Source organism: Chionomys nivalis, chromosome 11 (assembly GCF_950005125.1).
Source record: "Chionomys nivalis chromosome 11, mChiNiv1.1, whole genome shotgun sequence".
In the NCBI taxonomy this organism is placed as follows: Eukaryota; Metazoa; Chordata; class Mammalia; order Rodentia; family Cricetidae; genus Chionomys; species Chionomys nivalis.
In genome coordinates this window covers 79263926-79283389 of record NC_080096.1, presented here as the reverse complement: position 1 = coordinate 79283389, position 19464 = coordinate 79263926, and the positions used below count along the sequence as shown (strand labels likewise).

General features: G+C 41.3%; 1 protein-coding gene across 1 annotated transcript in view; it reads left to right on the top strand.

Moving 5' to 3' along the window:
• Pappa (pappalysin 1) overlaps nt 1-19464 on the top strand; it is a 231453-nt gene that overhangs the window by 39010 nt on the left and 172979 nt on the right. The window contains exons 3-4 of the mRNA XM_057784762.1: nt 10074-10219; nt 14675-14968. Coding sequence (XP_057640745.1) covers nt 10074-10219; nt 14675-14968 — 440 coding nt within the window. The remainder of the gene's footprint in view (nt 1-10073; nt 10220-14674; nt 14969-19464) is intronic.

The window sequence follows — 19464 nt, the reverse complement described above, 5'->3', positions numbered from 1 at the left end:
CCAGGTCCACTGAATATTATGGAGTAAAGGACCTGGAAGACAGAAAGGTGTCCCTCTGTCCCTCACGTAGTCAGTACCATTCCCTGTAAGCTGCCTCCTGGCGTCCCAGTTTACCAGGATCTGAGGGGCTCCTTCTCTTACCCCTTTCATAGATTCAGTGTGAGTTTGCTTTTTCCAGTTCCCCAGACAGACAGGTCTACTGGGTGCCCCTTCGAAGGCCTCACTACACTAGGAGATGACTGGGGATTTTCCATCCTAACTTTGGCACACTCAGCACTCATTTCCCTTTCTCGATCCACTGGTGACACTGACAGCTCATGACAGCCTCAGAACTTGGTCAAATTCCCTTCCAGTTAGGAAATATAGCCAATGAGGCTGCGAGGGAAGGGTGAACCTACAGAGAACAGTGCATTTCATTTTAGTGGGCACTTTCCTAAATGGATCTCAACTCAGCTTGCTCCTTCAAACTCAGCGCTAGTTATTCCTGCCACCTTAGAGGGAAGCTCCACACCTCCGCTCTTGCTTTCTATAAACACCAAACTAGTGAACTAATGTGTAAGCAGAGACTTTCTCCTTGCAGAGTTGTTTGTGCAAGGGACACAGTGAGCCTCCTCATTTCCCCTTCGCCCTCTACTACTCTGTCTGTCTCTTTTCCGAGCTCTAGGTGGGTTTAGTGGTCTGGTGGTAAAACAGCAGGGAGAACACTGATGTTTGTGATTCCAGCCTTTTGTGAGTTCAGAAGGCCAACCGCAGTTCTTAGCCTTGATCTTGACTCCCTACTACTGAACTATTTTTATGGCCCTAGGGCACTGGTGACTGTAACAGTGCGGAAGCATAAGGTGTCTCAGCGTCCTGCAGAGGTGGAAGACATACACAAGTGAAGACTTTTCCCAAGAAGATCCCTGTAGAAAGACAGTTTCCCTGTGGTTTGGCCATACACAAAGAAGGAGGAAAGAAGATTCTTCTAGTAGCACAGTGGCCACCATTAAGTTGGACACTTTTACTTATAATTCTTTGTGTGTAAAACAGCAAACTTGAAGATCTACTCTTAGTTAGACAGAGACGTTCTCAAATCAGCTTTTACAATTCCGGTTCCTAACAACAAAGCTGATTAGGATAGGACAGAAACCAAGGGTACAAATGTAGGATTTGATGTCTTTAAAGATAACGATAAGGTCACACATGGACATTGATGCAATTAGAGACGTAAGAGCAAGATCCTGCTTTCAAAGGATTTCTCAGCTCCTGTGTCTAATTCAATGCATTGTGTTTAGCACTCCAGTGAAGGAGTCAGGCTAGCTGACATGCTGAGACCCTATGAACGTCCCTTGGTCACCAACAGTGATACCTGGGAAGTGGGCAAGCCTTCTACCTCTTTCTCCTCCAAGTCCTAAATGTAGCATCCTCATTCCCAAAATTAATTTAAATTTAATGATATTTTCAAACAGCTTGACATACAACATCATGTTTCCTATATCCTTTCCCTAAATTGAGCTTTATTGTCACATGACCCTGTGAAAGCCATCTCTGCTTTCATCCCAGGAAAGACAAAATCTGGAGAAGTTATTAGGTTTGTTAAAGGTCACTCAGAGAGATCTACACCTACTGTTGTAATTTTATTGTTTTAACTTAAAATACATTTGTTATTTGCCTAGGATTATGTGATTCATATGGAACCGTGGTTCAGAATAAATTCCAGATGCTGCCATATTGACAACTGTTGGTGATGATGTAATTCTCGGTTTATCCTTCCTAAATTCGGTGTTATTTAGCTAGTCTTTCCATCTGCTATGTGGCAAACATGGCTAAAACTAGAGCCAAAGTATACAGTCTCTGAACAACTTCTTGTACCTAAAACATCCCATGGCTACTATAACTTGTGAAACACATGGGGTTTATCTTTTTTTTTAAATTGTAATTTCAATGAGAAAGACAAACCCTAGGGCTTTAGTGAGCTATGCATATTTCTTTCAATGTGGGCAACTGTACTATTTATCAATTGTGGTTTGAGTTCTACAAGAAGGAAACTAGATGGTGGGAAGAGAAAGCTGTGGCTCTTAGATCTCCATGGTTTTGTTGTAAAAGCAGTAGTTTGACACAAATTGTCATATTCCTATGATGGTTCTTCTAAAACATATTATTATGTTTCAAGGTATTATGTTCTCTTATGTAGCCAGGGATACTTCTTGACTTATGCGCTGCTCTGAAATTCAGTAAACTCTGAGCTCCTGAGACTATCAAAGGTACTGTTGTCTAGCAATAAAGATTAGGGAGGGGACTGTTTGTCTCTGTGTGCAGGAGCATTTTCCTGCTGTGAGCAGTGTTGAGTCCCGGGTATACAACACTTAACAGTGCACAAATCCTGACATGAACCTATCCATGTTGAAAGTCCCTGTTACTAAGTATCTATGTGGATTAGTGCTGATATGAGGAAGAACTGGAGCTGAAAAAGCACAGGCTGGCTTCAGAAATGGGGCGGGGAACAGGCCTGGGTCCTGAGGTGTGCTTCACATAAATCAAATATGTGGAGCTGGACTGGTTAAGAACCAGGTGTTCTTGCACCTGTCGTCTACCCAATGCTTTCTAAAGACCATTTCCAAAAACCCAAAGGAGAAAAATAGCAGCTGTGTAGTTCTAAATGAAATGCATTCATCATCAAGTAGAGTCCTTTTCACTAATTCTTGCTACCCAGGTGTCTTTTATGAGAGACATAATTAGTGACATCTTCCCCCTTTTTGAATGCTTTCTTTTCCTCATGAAGATTATAAATCTCTACTTAATTTGATCTCATTTAAAAATAATCCAAAATTTTGAGTAATCCACGTCTGCCGCCCACCCAAGACTCAATACAACACCTCCTGTAATCCAAATATTCGCACTTCTCTCATTGTACCCATTCTGGATTCATCATGACACCTACAAGTGAAAGGACCTAGGACAAGTGTTGGTACCTCACCTGATCATAGTTTCTTCACAGCTATGAAGGGGAGAACCATACTTAGACTTCCATTGTTTTTAAACTTCAAAGGGATATCCTTTTGAAAGTATACCAACAGGGTTAGTAGGAAGGCAACACCTTAAACGGTATTACCTCATTATGTTGTTTTTGTTACTATTAGTATCATCATCTAATCATTTCACTTCATTCATAAAATCTCTAGCTTTATATAGTAATTGTTTCTCTTCCCATATTTTTATGACCAGTTTAGCCATAGTATAAAATAGTATCTCAATGAATGTTGATAGATGATAGTGGGAGCAAAAGAATGAATGATGAAGAGAGAAAAAGGAAGTTGGGAAAGAATGAAGGCAGACAGACAGGAAAGAAGGGAGGAAATTGGGGAGTTAATGAAAGAATGTGATGTTCAATGAATGAAAGAACAACCAGCTTTTCAATTATCTTTGTTGTTGTTATATTTTTCTTGGGGTCAAATTTTCATATAAAAGCTATTATTTCAGAAAGCAAACATTCAAGATTCCAAGGATTTAATATACCCTCCAAGAACTGCATGTGCGTGAGTCTTTTGTTAAAGAAGAGAGGCAAACTTAGGCGTTTATAATGGTGAAGCTAAACAGGAAAATAAATTCCAGATCATTAGGGACCTTGGAATAAAATACAAAATTCAGGTTTTAGAACTGGTCACAGCTTGGAGAAAGTCTGTTGTTTGGAACAAGAATATGGACGCAATAAACATTCTGAGGTTTATCTTGCTTTGATGACTTGCCTCACACAGCTTTGATCTTTATTTCTGATAATCATTTTCAAATGGTCTGGTGTGCTCTGAAAGTGAAGTCGTGGTTGATGAATCCATGGGGCTCCTTGGAAATGGCAAGTTGCATTTGGAGTTGGGAACAGGACAGTGATGAGACAGCGCCTTGTTTTGTGAGCTGAAGAAGCAGGGTGACCCACAGTGGGAGGAGGAAGGATACACACACTGCCCTTAGTGATGGGAGCCGGGGTCAGTGATGGAATACAAGCCCAATAAGCAATGGGAGCTGAGCAAGTTCAAAGGAGAACCACTATCTTTGAGCCTTTTCGTAAGGAGGTTGGTGTTCTAGGTATTTCCTGATGGACCATCATACTGAATTTTAGATGCTCCTTTCTATGCCCTATTTTGTAACATCCATTTTACAGGTGAGGAAATTGAGAGTCAGAGAGTGAGTCACATGTTCAAGGTCAGAAGGGCAGTTCACAGAAGAAGGATTCGAATTCCTCTGTCTCTGTCTTAAAATAGCCATCTGCTACCTTTTCTTTTAACCCAAAAAGAACTGTTTTTAGCTTGGCCCACTCTCAGCTCAGACAAATGCTCCACAAATTGAGGTCACCTGCACATGTCCAGCACCATCCTCTGTGACCAGACTGCGCCCATCAAAGGCCCAGGGAGCAACCCAGGAGAATAAGTCTTTCACTTGTGCACAGAGGAAGTCAGCTGAAAGGCAACCTGCTTTAGTATCTGAATAGAAATCAGAACACATGAGTTTGACCTGGGCTTCCTGTGAGCCATACCTCTGATCCTTCTCTCAAATAGGGAAATACTGCAACCAGGGTACCAGGGTACTGAGATTCTCGTGCCCAAAGAGCTCGGTCTTTCCTAGACCTTTTCCCATGACTTCATGGGAGGGGTTTGTTGTTGTTTTGCATTTTGAATGCGGTTCCCTTTTGCTTGTCTTTCAATAAAACAGGCCCTGACAGTTCTCTCATTCATATTATTACAGAGCTGTACCATCTCAGGCCAGTGCGTTTAGGAAATATGTTGTTGGCACTAACCAGCAAGTGAGATGCATAAAGAAAATATTCTAATGACAGTTGAGTTGAGAGAGCTTTGATCTCCCTCCAGGACTGCACTCATGGCTTTGAAATGCAGTTCTGGCAAAAGGCTAAAGTCTGGGTGCCTTGGCAATCAGGGCTGGGCCCCCTGAAACAGACATTCCAGGGGACCCACAACCTTCACTGTGGAATCCAGGTGCATGAGATGTGCAGGAGGAAAAGAAACACAGACAGCACTGCTGAGAAATAGCTTGGGGAGGGGACTTAATCTTAACAGGGGCATTGTAGTATAGATTACCATTTCCAAAACTTGGTTGTTTGTGTTATTAGTGGGGTTTTGGCAGAGACAGAGGATGTGGCAGGAGTGGGGGCCACATTGTGATTGTGGTCAAAAATGCTTGAGAACACTTCAAGTATTTTCTGCCTTGCTCTCATTTTGTGTAATGTAAGGTTATGAAAATGTTTGCAATCAAAACTATAAGGTTCTCAACTTGTTCCAGAGAGCATTTCTTAAATGCAAAGATTCCGTAATTTTTCCTTTGAAATACATGGCTACTTCTTCTGCATTTAGTTTTTAGTAGGCTGTAAGCTGGACAGCAGCAATCTAGTTCACAAGCCCATTGGCCAGACACAGACCTTTAGCTACAGAGCAGGCCACGGGTATTGTGTAGTGAGATGAGATGTGGCTAAATATCCATGCAGCATCTACATGGAGGAGGTATCCAGATTAGGAAGCTGTAGGACTACCATCCCTAGCATGGTATGTTTGCTAAGCTATATATAGTTGAAGAAAATAGTTTCTACTTGAAGGAAGTGGTGTCATCACTCACCAACAGAAAGGTGCTGAAATCAAGATCAGATGTACATAAGCCAGGAAAGCCAGATCCATGGCTTGGACCTTCTATTTCTTGGTGAGATGTGAGCACAGGCAAATCATCTCACTTCACTGGGCCCTATTCCTGGTCACTCAGGTTTGATGATATCTGATTAAAAAGAAAAGTGCCCAATAACTTCAAATGAGTGATTAAATGAGTGATTATCTCCCTGTGGGTTTTTGAGAAAGTTTTCAAGAGCCACGAAAATCATGATTTGGGACATAACTATTTGAATCCTCAGTCTAATGAATGAGATTGGTGCTCACAGTATGAGTAAAACACAAACCAGAATGCTAAAGATTAGAAATTAAAATTAGATCAGTATCCTCATTTTCAACTACTGATAATGATGAACTTAGACTGTTGTTCACAACAGTAACTAATGTAGTGCAGGTAGCCAACACTAACCAATAAGTGCCTTGTGGGTTTAGTATAGTGCCCCATGAGTACATGGGTACATGGAGCTCGGTATATCACCCACTGGGTTGCTAGCGTGCTCAATACTCATGAGAGGTGGTTTCTCTGATCTCTGAAATTAAATTGGAAGTGATCAGGATGGAGTAGCAGACTTCCCAAAAAGGGAAGATTTTACGTGATTACAATTCAGGAAGCAATGCTGTGAGACAGAAGCTAACAAATACTCAAGGAGCAGCTAGAAAACACGCAGGGGGTTCTGGGTAACGAAACCATTAGGTCCTGTATGGTTGAGGCTGCAAACTGAAAAAGACGTTTAGACAATGGGGGAACAAACACTGGAAGCTGAGACTGAGAGTACTATGCAAAAGGGAACTGCTAGCATAATTTACTTCAGGAAGGGAAAAGTTGGAGTCTAGGAAAAGAGAGGAGCTCTACTGTCTGAGTGTGTGCTAGTGTGGTCCTGATCTACCTCACAACGAGGAGCTCAGAAAGTTAAAGCAATTTGTTCCCAGACTTAAGTCTCTCGTTTATCTCGGTGTGATATCCTCATTCAAGTTAATAAACGCTGCTTAGAGTTCAATTGATCTTTCTAGGAGGCATAAATTATTTTTTAAATAAATTTCACAGATTTATAATCTATACATACATTATATATATATACACACACATACCATATATATATATATATATATATATATACATACATACACACACAAGGCTAATGTGTTAGTTGCTTTTGTTATCACTATCACCAATATACATGACCAAAACACCTCATGGGCAAAAAAAAAGTCATTGTAGCTCATAGTGTTAGAGAACTGAATCTATGTTACTAGGCCTCCCACTGCTTAGGCAAAGCTTCAGGCAGTGTGGACAGGTGGTAGAAAAGTTGTTTAGCTCATGGAAAACAGGAAGGAGAAAAGAGAGAGAGAGAGAGAGAGAGAGAGAGAGAGAGAGAAAGAGAGAGAGAGAGAGAGAGAGAGACCAGGTATAACCTTCAAGTAACCTAGTTCAACTAGTCTCCTTGATTTTCAAAAATTCCCAAATAGTGCTACCGACTAAAGATCGAGTGTTAACACCAGAGCCTCAGGGCATTTTATATCCAAACTCTAACTGCTAGTTTTTCTATAGCTGCAAAACAAAAAGTCAAGGGGACTTATCAACTAATTTTCTTTAATTTGGATTAAATAAATATCCCTGGACTCGTCTTTCTTCTTAGTTCTCTGCCTCTGCTACATTCTCTTCCATCTACTGCTTAAGGTGAGAGATGAAAACCACAATATCATCTTCAAGAGATAAGATGATGGAGATAATAAAGCCCCACACAGACTTCTGTCTTCAAAGGTTTCCCCATCATGTCTTTGGGAGACACCCAGCTTAGCACTGCTGGAAGACCTCAGTTGACAGAGGGAGAGCTTTTATTAACAAAGCTACTTTTTTCTTTGGGTGGATTCCCCACAACAAGAGAGACAGGGAGGAAAGAGGCCAGTGGGACCAGTAGCCTGGCTAGTTGCCGTGGACGTTTTGAGAGATGGAGCCTTCCCAAAGAATGAGAAAACCCCACATAGAAGCCAGAAAGAAGATCCAACAACCCACATTTCTGCTTTGGGCTAGAATGAATACCACCTCTTGAAAAGATTGCCTCTGCAATTACCACTGAATAAACAACCAATTAAAATGTCTTCCTTTCCCCTGTATCTTTTTCTCATGAAACTTTTTCATCCCAGAGTATAGGGCCAGAGGTGGCTTTCTTTAATAAAATGTGTTTTCTATGTCCGGGAGATCATTTGAAGGAAATGGGTAAATCAGTTAGAAAAAAAAAATGTGGAAATGGTTGCTCCAAGCAAACTCTAGGCTCCTTTGCGTTTTCATGCTCCTCTCTGGATTGTTTTTCTATCCCCCATGGGCTGGGGTCAACTTAAAAGAGAGGGCAGGTAGGAACTGTTAGACATGCATAGAATTGCACTCGGCCTTGTCCCTAGTCATGTAACCTTTGCACCCCGTTCCTTCATCTGTAGGGTGAGGATACATGACAACTGCTAAATCTTTGCTAGGGCTCTCTGTGTGCTGGTCATTACCCAGACTCATTTCCACTTCCATTATCCTAGTCCTCTGAAGAGCTCTAGGAATGGGGTTCCATCATCATTCTTGTTCTCTGGATAAAGAAACTTGAACAAAGGAAGGTAAGCAGCTTGCTCACAGCCCCTGGATATTAAGAAGATCTGGATTCAAGCCTGGAGCTGTGGCTTGGGAGCAACTAATCTTACCCAAGCTACACACTGAAGTACCAGAAATGATACATGTGCACTCCAATTGGCATGCTGGAATACAGCAAGTACTCAATAAGTGTTGGATTTCAGTCTTCATTCCAACCTTAGATGGCAGAGTTATTAGAACTCCTCATGAAGCCTCTAGCAGAAGAAGACGGATGTGGGTTCCTAGAGAAAGGGAAGATTTTGAGTCAGTATTTTAGGTGATAATGTTATCCCTGGAATTAGCCACTATGAGCCTGTGTTTCCTATGCCAGTAATCTTTTCTTCTGACAAGTCATCAAATTGAACATCATAGGGACATTTGACCTCAGAGAGACATATGATGGGAGTGGCCAGAGTACAGTAGATGTCATATATATCCTATTTCACCCTGGAGTAGAGATGAGGCCAAAGCAGCCTCCGAGTCAGCAGACACTGACTCTGAGACCAGGACCAAGGTATTTTGGCTTCTGTATTGACCAATTTAAATTTAGCTCTATCAGTTTTTACTGAGGTCTCACTAGATACACAACCCTCAGCTGAAAGCTAGATACCAAGAGATGAACAAGACACCTTCTCCATACTCAACTGCCTTAAGAATATGATATATGGGATGAAGACACAAAAACATGAGCACATCTCTATCCTCACCCACCAATGATTGTCAGCTACTCACAAGAATTCCTAAAAAGCAGGCTGGAAATGAGACTCCTGAGAGGGTAGCATTGAAATGAGCACAGAATAAGATGCCTGTGGCTCACCTGAGCAGAGCAGAAGTAGCCTCTCATGCATAGTGCTTCTGCTGTAGTGAGGAAGTTTTCCCAAGGGGAGTTTCTTACTCCTTGAGCACATAGAATACATGTCTCCTGTTTCAAGGCCCCCCTCTCTGTCTCTTCGCCTCTCTCCCTTGTTCTCTGTCTCCCCTAACTCTCACTTTTTTTGTTGTGCTTTCTTACTCTTTTTCTTTCTCTCTCCTCTCTCTTTTATTTCCTGGTTCCCTTACCAACAAATTTCTCCCTATCTTGGAGAACTTATTACTGTGGCATGAGTAGTTCATTTATTTCTAAGGCACGACCACCTCAATGACAGCAACACCAGGCACAATGTCTGTAGTCTGTTTTACAGAGTGAAATAGAGTGTTACAGAATGCAGAGTGGTTGATGGGTGTCAGCATGACGCCTCAGTGAAAAGAGAATATACTTCCAAGCTATTTAGGATTAACCTTGAATTCCAATGCTGAATCTTTGAGTGACCTATTTAAAAACATTGAGCTACACATTTCTCATCCTTAAAAATGCCATGACACCTCCTTACAAGAATAATTTAGAAATGATAAACACCTTCTACGACAGCTCCACATCTTCCAAGAAGATGACCAAGGCCTATAGTGAATGACTGAGACAGAGAAGCCAAGAGCAAAGTACATGTTATCTCACCCAGGCTCTGTGTGCTTATTCTATGCTTCTATTACATGGTCCCCTTCTTAGTCAAAATAACACTGTCCTTAGAAATATGATCATTGGTTCTCAATGCATAGAGATTCAAAACTGAGCCCAGCTCTTCATAGATAAACAATGTGTTTTCCTTTCAATAAAATGGGATAGTACAACATTTTCAAAGAAGCACAATGCTGTGGTGCTTATAAAGAACTTAGCTACTGTGTCCAGTGTAAGAGCTCCTGATCATGTGGGGGAGATCCTACTGTTTGAATACTACCTTTGTGGGACAGTGGTAACAGTCAAGGTTACTTTTGTATTTCAGAGCCTACTTGGATGTTAATGAGCTAAAGAACATTCTTAGATTGGATGGATCAACACATCTCAATATTTTCTTTGCAAACTCTTCAGAGGAGGAGTTGGCGGGAGTGGCAACTTGGCCATGGGACAAGGAGGCCCTAATGCACTTGGGTGAGTCTTAGATGCTCCTTTGGAAGTAACTCAGAGCCAGCCAGTATGGATCCTACTGTGAGGAAGACTTCAGCATAACCATAATGGTGCAGGCAGCAGGAGAAATGAGAGTCACTCATTTACTTGTCTAACTCACAGAAAGCTGGCATAGTTGACCCTGCTTTTGATGACTTGGCAATACTCTGAGGGAACTAGCTTTCCTGATGAGAAAACTCAGAGCCAGAGAGCAAGCAGCGTATATCCAAAGTCATACACATCAGTAAAACAGCCTCGGAGCACAAGCTTCTGATCGTCCAGAAACTAAATTCTTCTTGGACCTCCTTTTCCTAATCCATGTATACTTCTTGGCCTGCTGGCCACATTATCCTGGGACATGTGGGTTAAGACAGTCCTAAAAGACAGCAAAGAAGCAACAGAAACAGATAATATAGGGACTTCATCTATGTTCTGTCCACTAGCAGAGCAGGGAGCTGTCTGTCATCTCAAGTTTGCATACTCATAACATATGAGTATTTTGTTTGTGCGGACTAATCACTGCAAGTCAGAAATGTCAATCATTTCTGAAACAGGGTTTATAAATAATAAAAATTACAGTGTTTGAGGTTTTCCCACATATTCTTGTCCAGTGCACATAAATATCTACAGAGGCAATTTTTGCTTGTATTGGCTTGAAACTATAGTATAGGCACAATTTTCAAGTCTCCTTTTTGTTTGATACTCTAGGCTGTCTACATGTTTCCACATACAGGAGTTTTAAAATTATTTCCTAGCTTACATTTTTTTTCACCTAATCACAAAGAAAAGCATCCTTCTAGGTTGTTTACATTTCACTAAAGATGAGCATTTTCTAATAGCCATCTAATATTCCATTGGACAAGGCAGCACAGGGTGTTTAACTGTTTTCCCTCAATAAAATGCTCACCTCATTTGTAACAATGCGTTTTGATGACTCAGTGAGAGTCATGGTTGGAGAATTTCAATACTCAGCAGGCTGTCAGTGCTGGAGGCAGCTTGGGGCCAGCAGGGTCACCCTGTAGTAAACCCAGAGTCTAGTAGTTATTCTTAATCTATGGTATTTGGAAGAAGAAGAATTCTATAACTTCAGCTGAAGAAAGGTGTGCTTAATCAAATCATAGGCTTAGTTCTCTAGTACTTTTAGGGGGATGAACCTAATGTGTGTGTACATATGTGTGTGTGTGTGCATGTGTGCATGTGTGTCAGAGAGAACTAGAGGGATAAGGGGGAGGGAGGTACTACATTCCCCTAAATTATATATATATATATATATATATATATATATATATATATATATACTCAAATGAGGCAAGTCTGGTCCCTAAGAGACTTTTGTCAGTTTTATCATTACATATGGGAAACGCTGCAGGCATCTGGTGAGCAGTAGTCATGAATCTACATGCTCTACAGTGGCTTCAACAAAGAATCAGGTGCTCTAAAATGTCAATAGTGCTTAGATCTGGAAACCCCAAGATCAGGGATATGTGATAAGAGGACAGTCAGACATTCAGATACAAAGAGGTGCTGAGCAGGAGAGATTGTACAATTCATACAAACTTGAAATGATTTGCCCTTATCACTTGTTTTTGTTTAGGATGTCTTGGGAAGTGATTAGACTAGAGTCAAAGGCATAGTTTTCCTTGTCCTTAGCAGGATAACCCTAGGCAAGATTCCTTTTTTAGGTTGGTTTCTTAAAATTTTGAAGAGGCAGATTAACTAGATGACTGCCCAGGGTTCTTCTAAACTGTGAGATTTGCTCCTATTGAAAACAAAAGCAACTTGAAGGTGCTCGATCTGTATCTGGGGAGGGCTGAAGAGCAGGCTTCTAACATTAGAGAAAAATACTCCTGATGGTTTCATGAATGTCAGAGCCTGGATCAGGGCCAGGAATAGGGGAGGCTGTAAATCCATAGCATGTTATAGTATTTCAGAATGATGTCAGGCTCAAGCTATTTCACCTTTTAAGAGAAGCAATGAAATAGCACTTGGGGCCAAGTGCCGTCATTCGGTAAAAAAGGGTCAACTGGGGTAGAATGAACAGAGCCAGGCTGGACATTAATCTTATCACCATCCCTAGGCTGGTCCTGCCCGTCTCAACTGCAGGACTTTCTGGAAAGATCATGGGTCATTAGCACTGTTGTAGTTACTTAGTTTAGAGCTTCCTAGAGAAACTCCCTAGAGAAACAAATCCAGCTTCTCAGAAGCATAAGGGCAGTGTGAGGTAGGAAGATCGCTAGTAACAAGGTCACACTGCAACCACGGGCCTGCAAGCTGTCAGCTTGCCATCCTGAAAGTGGCTGCTTATAGGCAACTCCTGGATAGTAGCCTCAATCAAACTCAAGTTATTAGAACCATAGTTTTTAACCCTCCTTTCCTGATGTTACTTCATTAACCCTAGAAAAAAAGCCTTGGGTGGGATTATGTTTCAGATTATGACTGACAGAAAATAATTCAGAAAGATTTCCTGCCTCAATTTTGCTTCTTCTCCTGCCTCTGCCTTCCCTTCTCAACACACACACACACACAAACACACACACACACACACGTTCACTTTATCTTTGTGTTAGAAGCCTCTACGCATTGCCGAATTGATAGACTCCATGATCCTGAGGACAGATCAAGCAATTCAGTACAATCTAAAGCTTGCCTCATGTCTGCTCGGAACATGCCATTCCAGCTCTACAAGATACTTCAGTCCTGTCTTTCCGCCATAAGACAGGTCTTCACACTTCAATGTCTCCGCTTACAAGACTCACATACCTGAATTTTAACCTTCTCTTAACCACTTCCAGTGTTTAAAAGCATAAATCTTTGTCTAGACACACAGCTTGTGTGTCTCATTCAATGTCTAAAACTCATATGGAGCAAGTACTATCCATTGCTTCGACTGAGGTTCGTTCTGTCTCTACAAACTTGGTGATTTTCCGTCTTCGAGATATGAGTTACAGCCATCAATTTCTCAATCCAGAGCAGGCAGATAAGGCATTTCGGGTTCTTGTTAAAATGCAGATAGTGTTGCTCCAGGTCTGAGTTAGAGCCTGAAACTTATTTCTGCTAGGTTCATAGTTTGTATAATTTTTGTTCTCATGCAGGAAGACAATAAGTAGCTGTTTGATATCTTCCAGGGGTTACTCAACCTGCTTAGAAGTAATTAGTTAGGTCTCACAACCTTTTCTAGATGTGTTACCACTCATCAAATATTCAACATATTAGCCAGTGTTCCAGTTTCATTTTGTTGATGTGATAGCACACTCAGACCAAAACCAACTGAGGAAGAAAGGGTTGATTTAGCTTACACTTCCAGGTCACAGTCCATCCTCAAGGGAAGTCAGAGCAGGAACTGGGAGGCAGGAAGCACGGAGGCCTTGCGGCTTGCTGACTTGCTCTCTGAACGGCTCTCTCATAGTTCGTGCACAGCTTTTACACAGCCCAGGCCAGCCTTCTAGAGGAACGGTGCACCATCAGTGGGGTGAGCCTTCTAACATAAATTAATAGTCAAGACAAACCCTCAGAGACATACCTAAGACCAGCCTCATCCAGGAAATGCCTCCCTTGAGGCTTCTCCTTTCAGGTGACTCTTTACTTTGTACAGTTGACAATAAAGCTTAACCAGGACAACAAGAACTTAATTCTAGTATCTGTGATAGTCATTAACACTGGGAAAGAGAATACGAGCCCTGACTTTAGAACCTAAGAACGTTGATTTTATTCTATCTCCATATTTCTCTTAATCACAGGCAGGTCACTCAGGATTTCTATGGATGAGTGCTGTTCTGTTTGAGTTGTGATATGGTAAGAGAAGCCATACACCTTAGACTCAGCACAGCATTAGAGGACACATAAGATGTTCGATAAACGTCAGGTGGCATTAGGAACAATCCTTTGACAGAGCACAACCCAGTGCCAGCTTTCCTTAGAGTTCTTGTTTTTACAGCATCAGAGATAAAGGCACGAAATTCAAAGATGGGAACTAAGTTGTAGTGTGTCACAGAGTTAATGAAGGCACAATGAAAGCCAGGGTTGAGGAGTGTGGACCTGTCTGGGGCTTGCATCTGTATAGGAGCATTTACAATGGCTGTAAAGCAGAGTGTATGTTCCTATCTGTGGAACAGTTTGAAGAACAACATCAGATCAGGGCAGAGATCAAAATTCTTTACTTGGAATAGTGTGTTTTTAGTACCTCAGCATCCCTTAGAATAATGCTACTCCTCCCTAGGCATAAGTGTTCTCTCTTAAAACATGATACAAAATGATTCATGGCACTCCTCCCAGTTTTGGTAACAATAGTGACTTGCAGCAGAGTTGTGACATTGTTGGGAGTAGGGTCATAGAGTAAAGAAGGCTGTCATTTTAAGTATCATCTTTTTGTCTTTGATTGACCTAGGGACTCCTTTAGCCTGAAGCAGATTGTTGCCTAATGCTCTGGTTTTCCCCTTGCAGGCGGCATTGTCTTGAACCCATCTTTCTATGGCATTCCTGGACACACCCACACCATGATCCATGAGATTGGGCACAGCCTGGGCCTCTATCACATCTTCCGTGGCATCTCAGAAATCCAGTCCTGCAGTGATCCCTGCATGGAGACAGAGCCCTCATTTGAAACTGGAGACCTCTGCAATGACACCAACCCAGCCCCCAAACACAAGTTTTGTGGAGACCCTGGACCAGGGAATGATACTTGTGGCTTTCATAGCTTCTTCAACACTCCTTACAACAACTTCATGAGCTATGCAGGTAGGGCCCTCCAAATCCTTGATTTTAGCCCACTCTAACACAGGACTGCATGTCAGACTCGGCCTCTATGCCTGCCTCAGGGTAGCCTTAAACAAGCTGCTGATTTTCCTAAGATGAAGGAGTTTCGTTCCCAGTAATCAGAATAGCATTGCATTCGCTAGCATTTCTGAAGTAGAAGAGAAGTATTCCACATGAGTGTGTGCCAGGTGGCTTGGACAGAAGTCCGTACATCCAGGTAGAAGAACCATACGGGTCTGATGTTCTGGGTCACTCTACCTCTACTTTAAAAGAAAACCCAAATCTTTCACTTGATCCATAAGATTCCCCATAGTCTTGCAGCTCTGTTCTTCCACCCTAGTGCATTGTTGAAGCTTTCCATTTAACCAAAGTCCATATAAACATGCAATTTTCTTATGTTCATTCACTATTGGGGGCTGGAGAAGAATAATTTATTCTTTCTTAAGAACCCAAATTATCACATAGTATTGGGTATAGTATCTTCTATGATGGCTTTTAACTTCCTACAGCCCTTTAGACACCATCAGAAGCAGTATTAAGGACTTGTGATCTAGGTCCCAGGATGTCCTGTACTTCCTGTTAGCTCAGGCTACATCAAGTTCATGTAGAGTCACTTTAACAGCTTTGACAAATTAGAACAAGACACTCCTTCCTTGGGATGGTCACAGCTTGGAGTATGCTTCTCTGTCACAACTGTCCACAACTACACACAGTAGGCCAGTACTGAATTCCACTATAACACCTAAGCTCTTTTCCCACTAAAGCAAGCAAATAAAGAGATTATCTCTTTTGTCTCACAAGAAAATGAGTAAACTCTCCTTTTTCCTATAATAGTTTAGCTGTGGTAGTTTCTTCTCTGAGGTACATAAAATTTCTTCTGTCAGTAATAGTATTTCCTTCTGTATAGCTATTTATATTCTGTAAAAGATTTCAGTATGTTTCCTCTCATTCAGTTCTCACAGCACATCTATGAAGCTGGAACCATCGCATTTTTCAGATGACAATACTGAGGCTTACTCTGGTCATTTCCTTCTGATGATGCATTGGATATCAGCTATTCTTTCCTCTTCTGTCTTATGCTATTCTTTTAAAGGGACCTAGTTGACAGTTAGGTGGAGGAATTGAATACTCTGAATGGTCTGTTCATTCTGCTTCTTGTAGTAGGATGGAGGATGCTTTGGGATGAGAGGAAGGCTGATGGTCCTAATTCAGTGCTGAACCAGGAAAGGCCTCGTCCAGCTATTATATTTCTGTTAGAGTTTTGATGAGTGTTGTAACTGAAAAGGGGTTTGGCTGGCAAAAGGCAAAATATTTGATGATCCCAATGGTCCTTCCTCTTTCCCATTTAGGCTGCTTACTGCTGGGGCTTTGTAGTGTTGGTCACACAGCCTAAAAGTGATGTCGCTTGGAAAGTGGGTGACCCACCTCAGGACCCATAAAGTGTCCTTAAGTTTGGCTTTAAAAACAGCCACTATGTTGGGTATTTCCTCAAAAACAGATTCCCAATGGGCTCCCATTCCCAAGCACACTGGCTCTCTACATGTGGCACCCTGTGCTTTCAGACAGACCATCTCTGTAGCACCTTTCTTCGGCCAACTCAGCACACATGGGAAGTAAACACTAATAAGACATTGGAAGTTTGCCTGCTTCTTTGGGACTAGAAGCTTCCACCGATTACCAGATCCCCAGAAACTAAGTCTCCTTTTTGGTTTCCCTTTGAGGAGATCCAAAGGGTGATTAATTTAGTATTGTTGTCCCTAAAGGAGCTGCTCAGCCCAGTGACCCGTTAACAGCAGAACTAATTCACTAAGCTCCGATAACAAACTTACACCCACAAAAGCATATTCAAGGCAAGCACGAGCTTGGAAATGTTTGTTTTCTTTAGGATCTCTGATAGATGGGGTGACAAAAGCTGTTGGATGGAATTCAAAATGCAGAACAGAATGCGGCTCTCAGAGCTGAAGGAGGGATGCATGGGGCTCCTTCTTCCAGAACAGAGGGCAGAGTCATTGCCAAGCTGACTTCTTCCAGCTGCTTCTCCTTGCTGGGTGCTCATTTCTCAAGCAGAACTGCTTGCCAAGAGGTCACAGCTTGTGTGTGTGTTTTTCAGTATAATAGCTGATAACTATATGTGGCTATGGATCACTTTTAATATTGTTGGTGCAACTGAGTTCCTGAAATGTTACCCTTAAAATAATTTGATTATCTTAAATGGAAAAGACCACATGTCCTTGTGGCTACCATATTGGTTTTTGAAGAATAACAACAACTGAGTACCTCTGATGTACAAGAAACTGTATACAAAAAATAATACAAACTAACCCGAAGAGATAAGTTCTATGATTAACGTAGCTAGTTTCCAGATGCAGAAAATGCTGTTTGCATAACACAAGAAACTTTCCCAGATGCAAAGACATCAAACAAGACAAATGCATGATATAAGTCCAAGCCTTTCTCGCTGCAGAGTCTGAGTTCTTAACCAGTCCTTTACTGTTCTGAGGAAGTTTGAGAGGCTCCCAAGTGGTCCAAACTAGCAGGCAATAGGCAGCTGATGTTCCAGCACACTTCAGTAGAAAGCGCGAAGGTTTGTGTTTGTTCTGAACTAACGACTCTTGCCAGATGGATGGGAAGCAAACCCACCCCCCAACCTCTTGAAGATAGCAAGCTGTACTTAGGAGGTATTCCAAGATTACCTGGCACATACTATAGGATCCGAGGATTTCTTTCAGCCTATTGGTTATGGTAGCAACTTTCTACGTGACAGGAACTTCTAATAATCAAACATGCATTCAGCCAAACAGTCCTGTCTCTAAAGAATGTACCTGAAGCAAGTAAACCAACTGACATGTTTAAATATTTAGCAATCAGAATGTTGTTCACAGTGTTCCCTTTCTAAATATTTATTAAGTATTTACTATATGCCAGGAACAAGAGATAAATGTTTATCTATGTACTTGAAGTTAACGCAATATTGAAATAAAATACAAAACACCACCCGTGACAGAACACCGTGACTCCACTGAACATGATGTAGAGTGTGGCCAAGGCACGTGACATTCAAAACGGGAACCTGAAACTGAAATGCCTACATTGTAGTATTTGATTATAGGCAAATTATTTCTTTTCCCAGAGCCACATTTACTTTATCAATTCATGGAGAATGATCATTTTTACACTGAATGACAGGAGAGATGATCATACAAGTAAGGAATCTAGATCTGTCCTTTGTAGGATAAGTATTGCTTTACAAATAAAAAGCAACCTGATAATTTAGTAACTATTTGATGTAGAGAACACCCCAGTGATATGTGTAAGAGACATATATGATAAGAACTGTAGAAATTTACTTTAGGCATATTCATAATATACATATGTATGTATACACACATATGCATTATACACTAATGTATTTATAGGTACTGACCTTAGGTTGATGTTTATTTTGGATATGTTTCAAAAACTTTACAGTGAGTATCATTTTTATAATCATTTACTGCTGAGACTATTGTTAGATTTTAAAAACAGAGCCCAAACAGTGAGCATTTACTAAAACTCCCCTGTTTACCTATGTCATGGATGTCAGCGAGTTTGTTAAATGCTCGTGTCAGCTTTTGGAGAGGGCACTGTCGCCATCCCTCCTATTGCAGTAAGTGGAAATGAGGCTGCCAGGGTCAGCACATTGTCCAGGTTCCTAAAGGAGCTAGAGTTACTAAGTGTCTGTCCCGATCCTCCATGTAATGCACCTCTCACAACACGAGTTGGGTTGCAAACCTGGCGCACTGCAGCAATCATAGCATGGTGGCCCGAGAAGCTTCTCCAAGAGCTGAAGTTCTCAGTGTTTCTTCCACTTTGAGACGAAATGGGAGTGGAGGAACAAGATGAGCCTGGAGGCCTAGATAAAGGGACCACAGATGGTAGAACTGGAGCTATGTGGGGCTGGAAGCCAAGTAGGCCTGACTCTAGGCGTGAGCTGAGACAGAGCATTTAAGATGAATGGAATCCCTTTGGGATGTTGCCCAAGATTCTGATAGCAGCTAAGTCTCAGTGTGATGCAACCTGGGACAGATGTTTTCAGCTTAATAATCTTCAAATGTTATTCCTGTTCCGCTACTAATTTCTACACTTATCCATTTTTCAAACTGTTTCCTATTGACAAACTAGGAATGGTTACTACTTAAATTATAAAATAAAAACATATATTTTTAAAGAAAAATTAATTAGATGTTTATAAAAAAAAAAACTTATTTTGTCATCTTCGTTAACCCTGTTAAATGTTCACTGTACCCCATTCGAGTCCTTACTACCACTTTATAGTTGAGTTTGTTTAAATGCCCCTAATTTATTTATCAGAAAACTATTATACATAATTAGGAGGGCTGGTAGTGATCAGTTAGTATTTTGCTTTAAGGATGTATTCAGATATACAGTCAGTCCTCCACTAAGGAAGAGATGTGTCAATATTTTTCCCATACTGATAA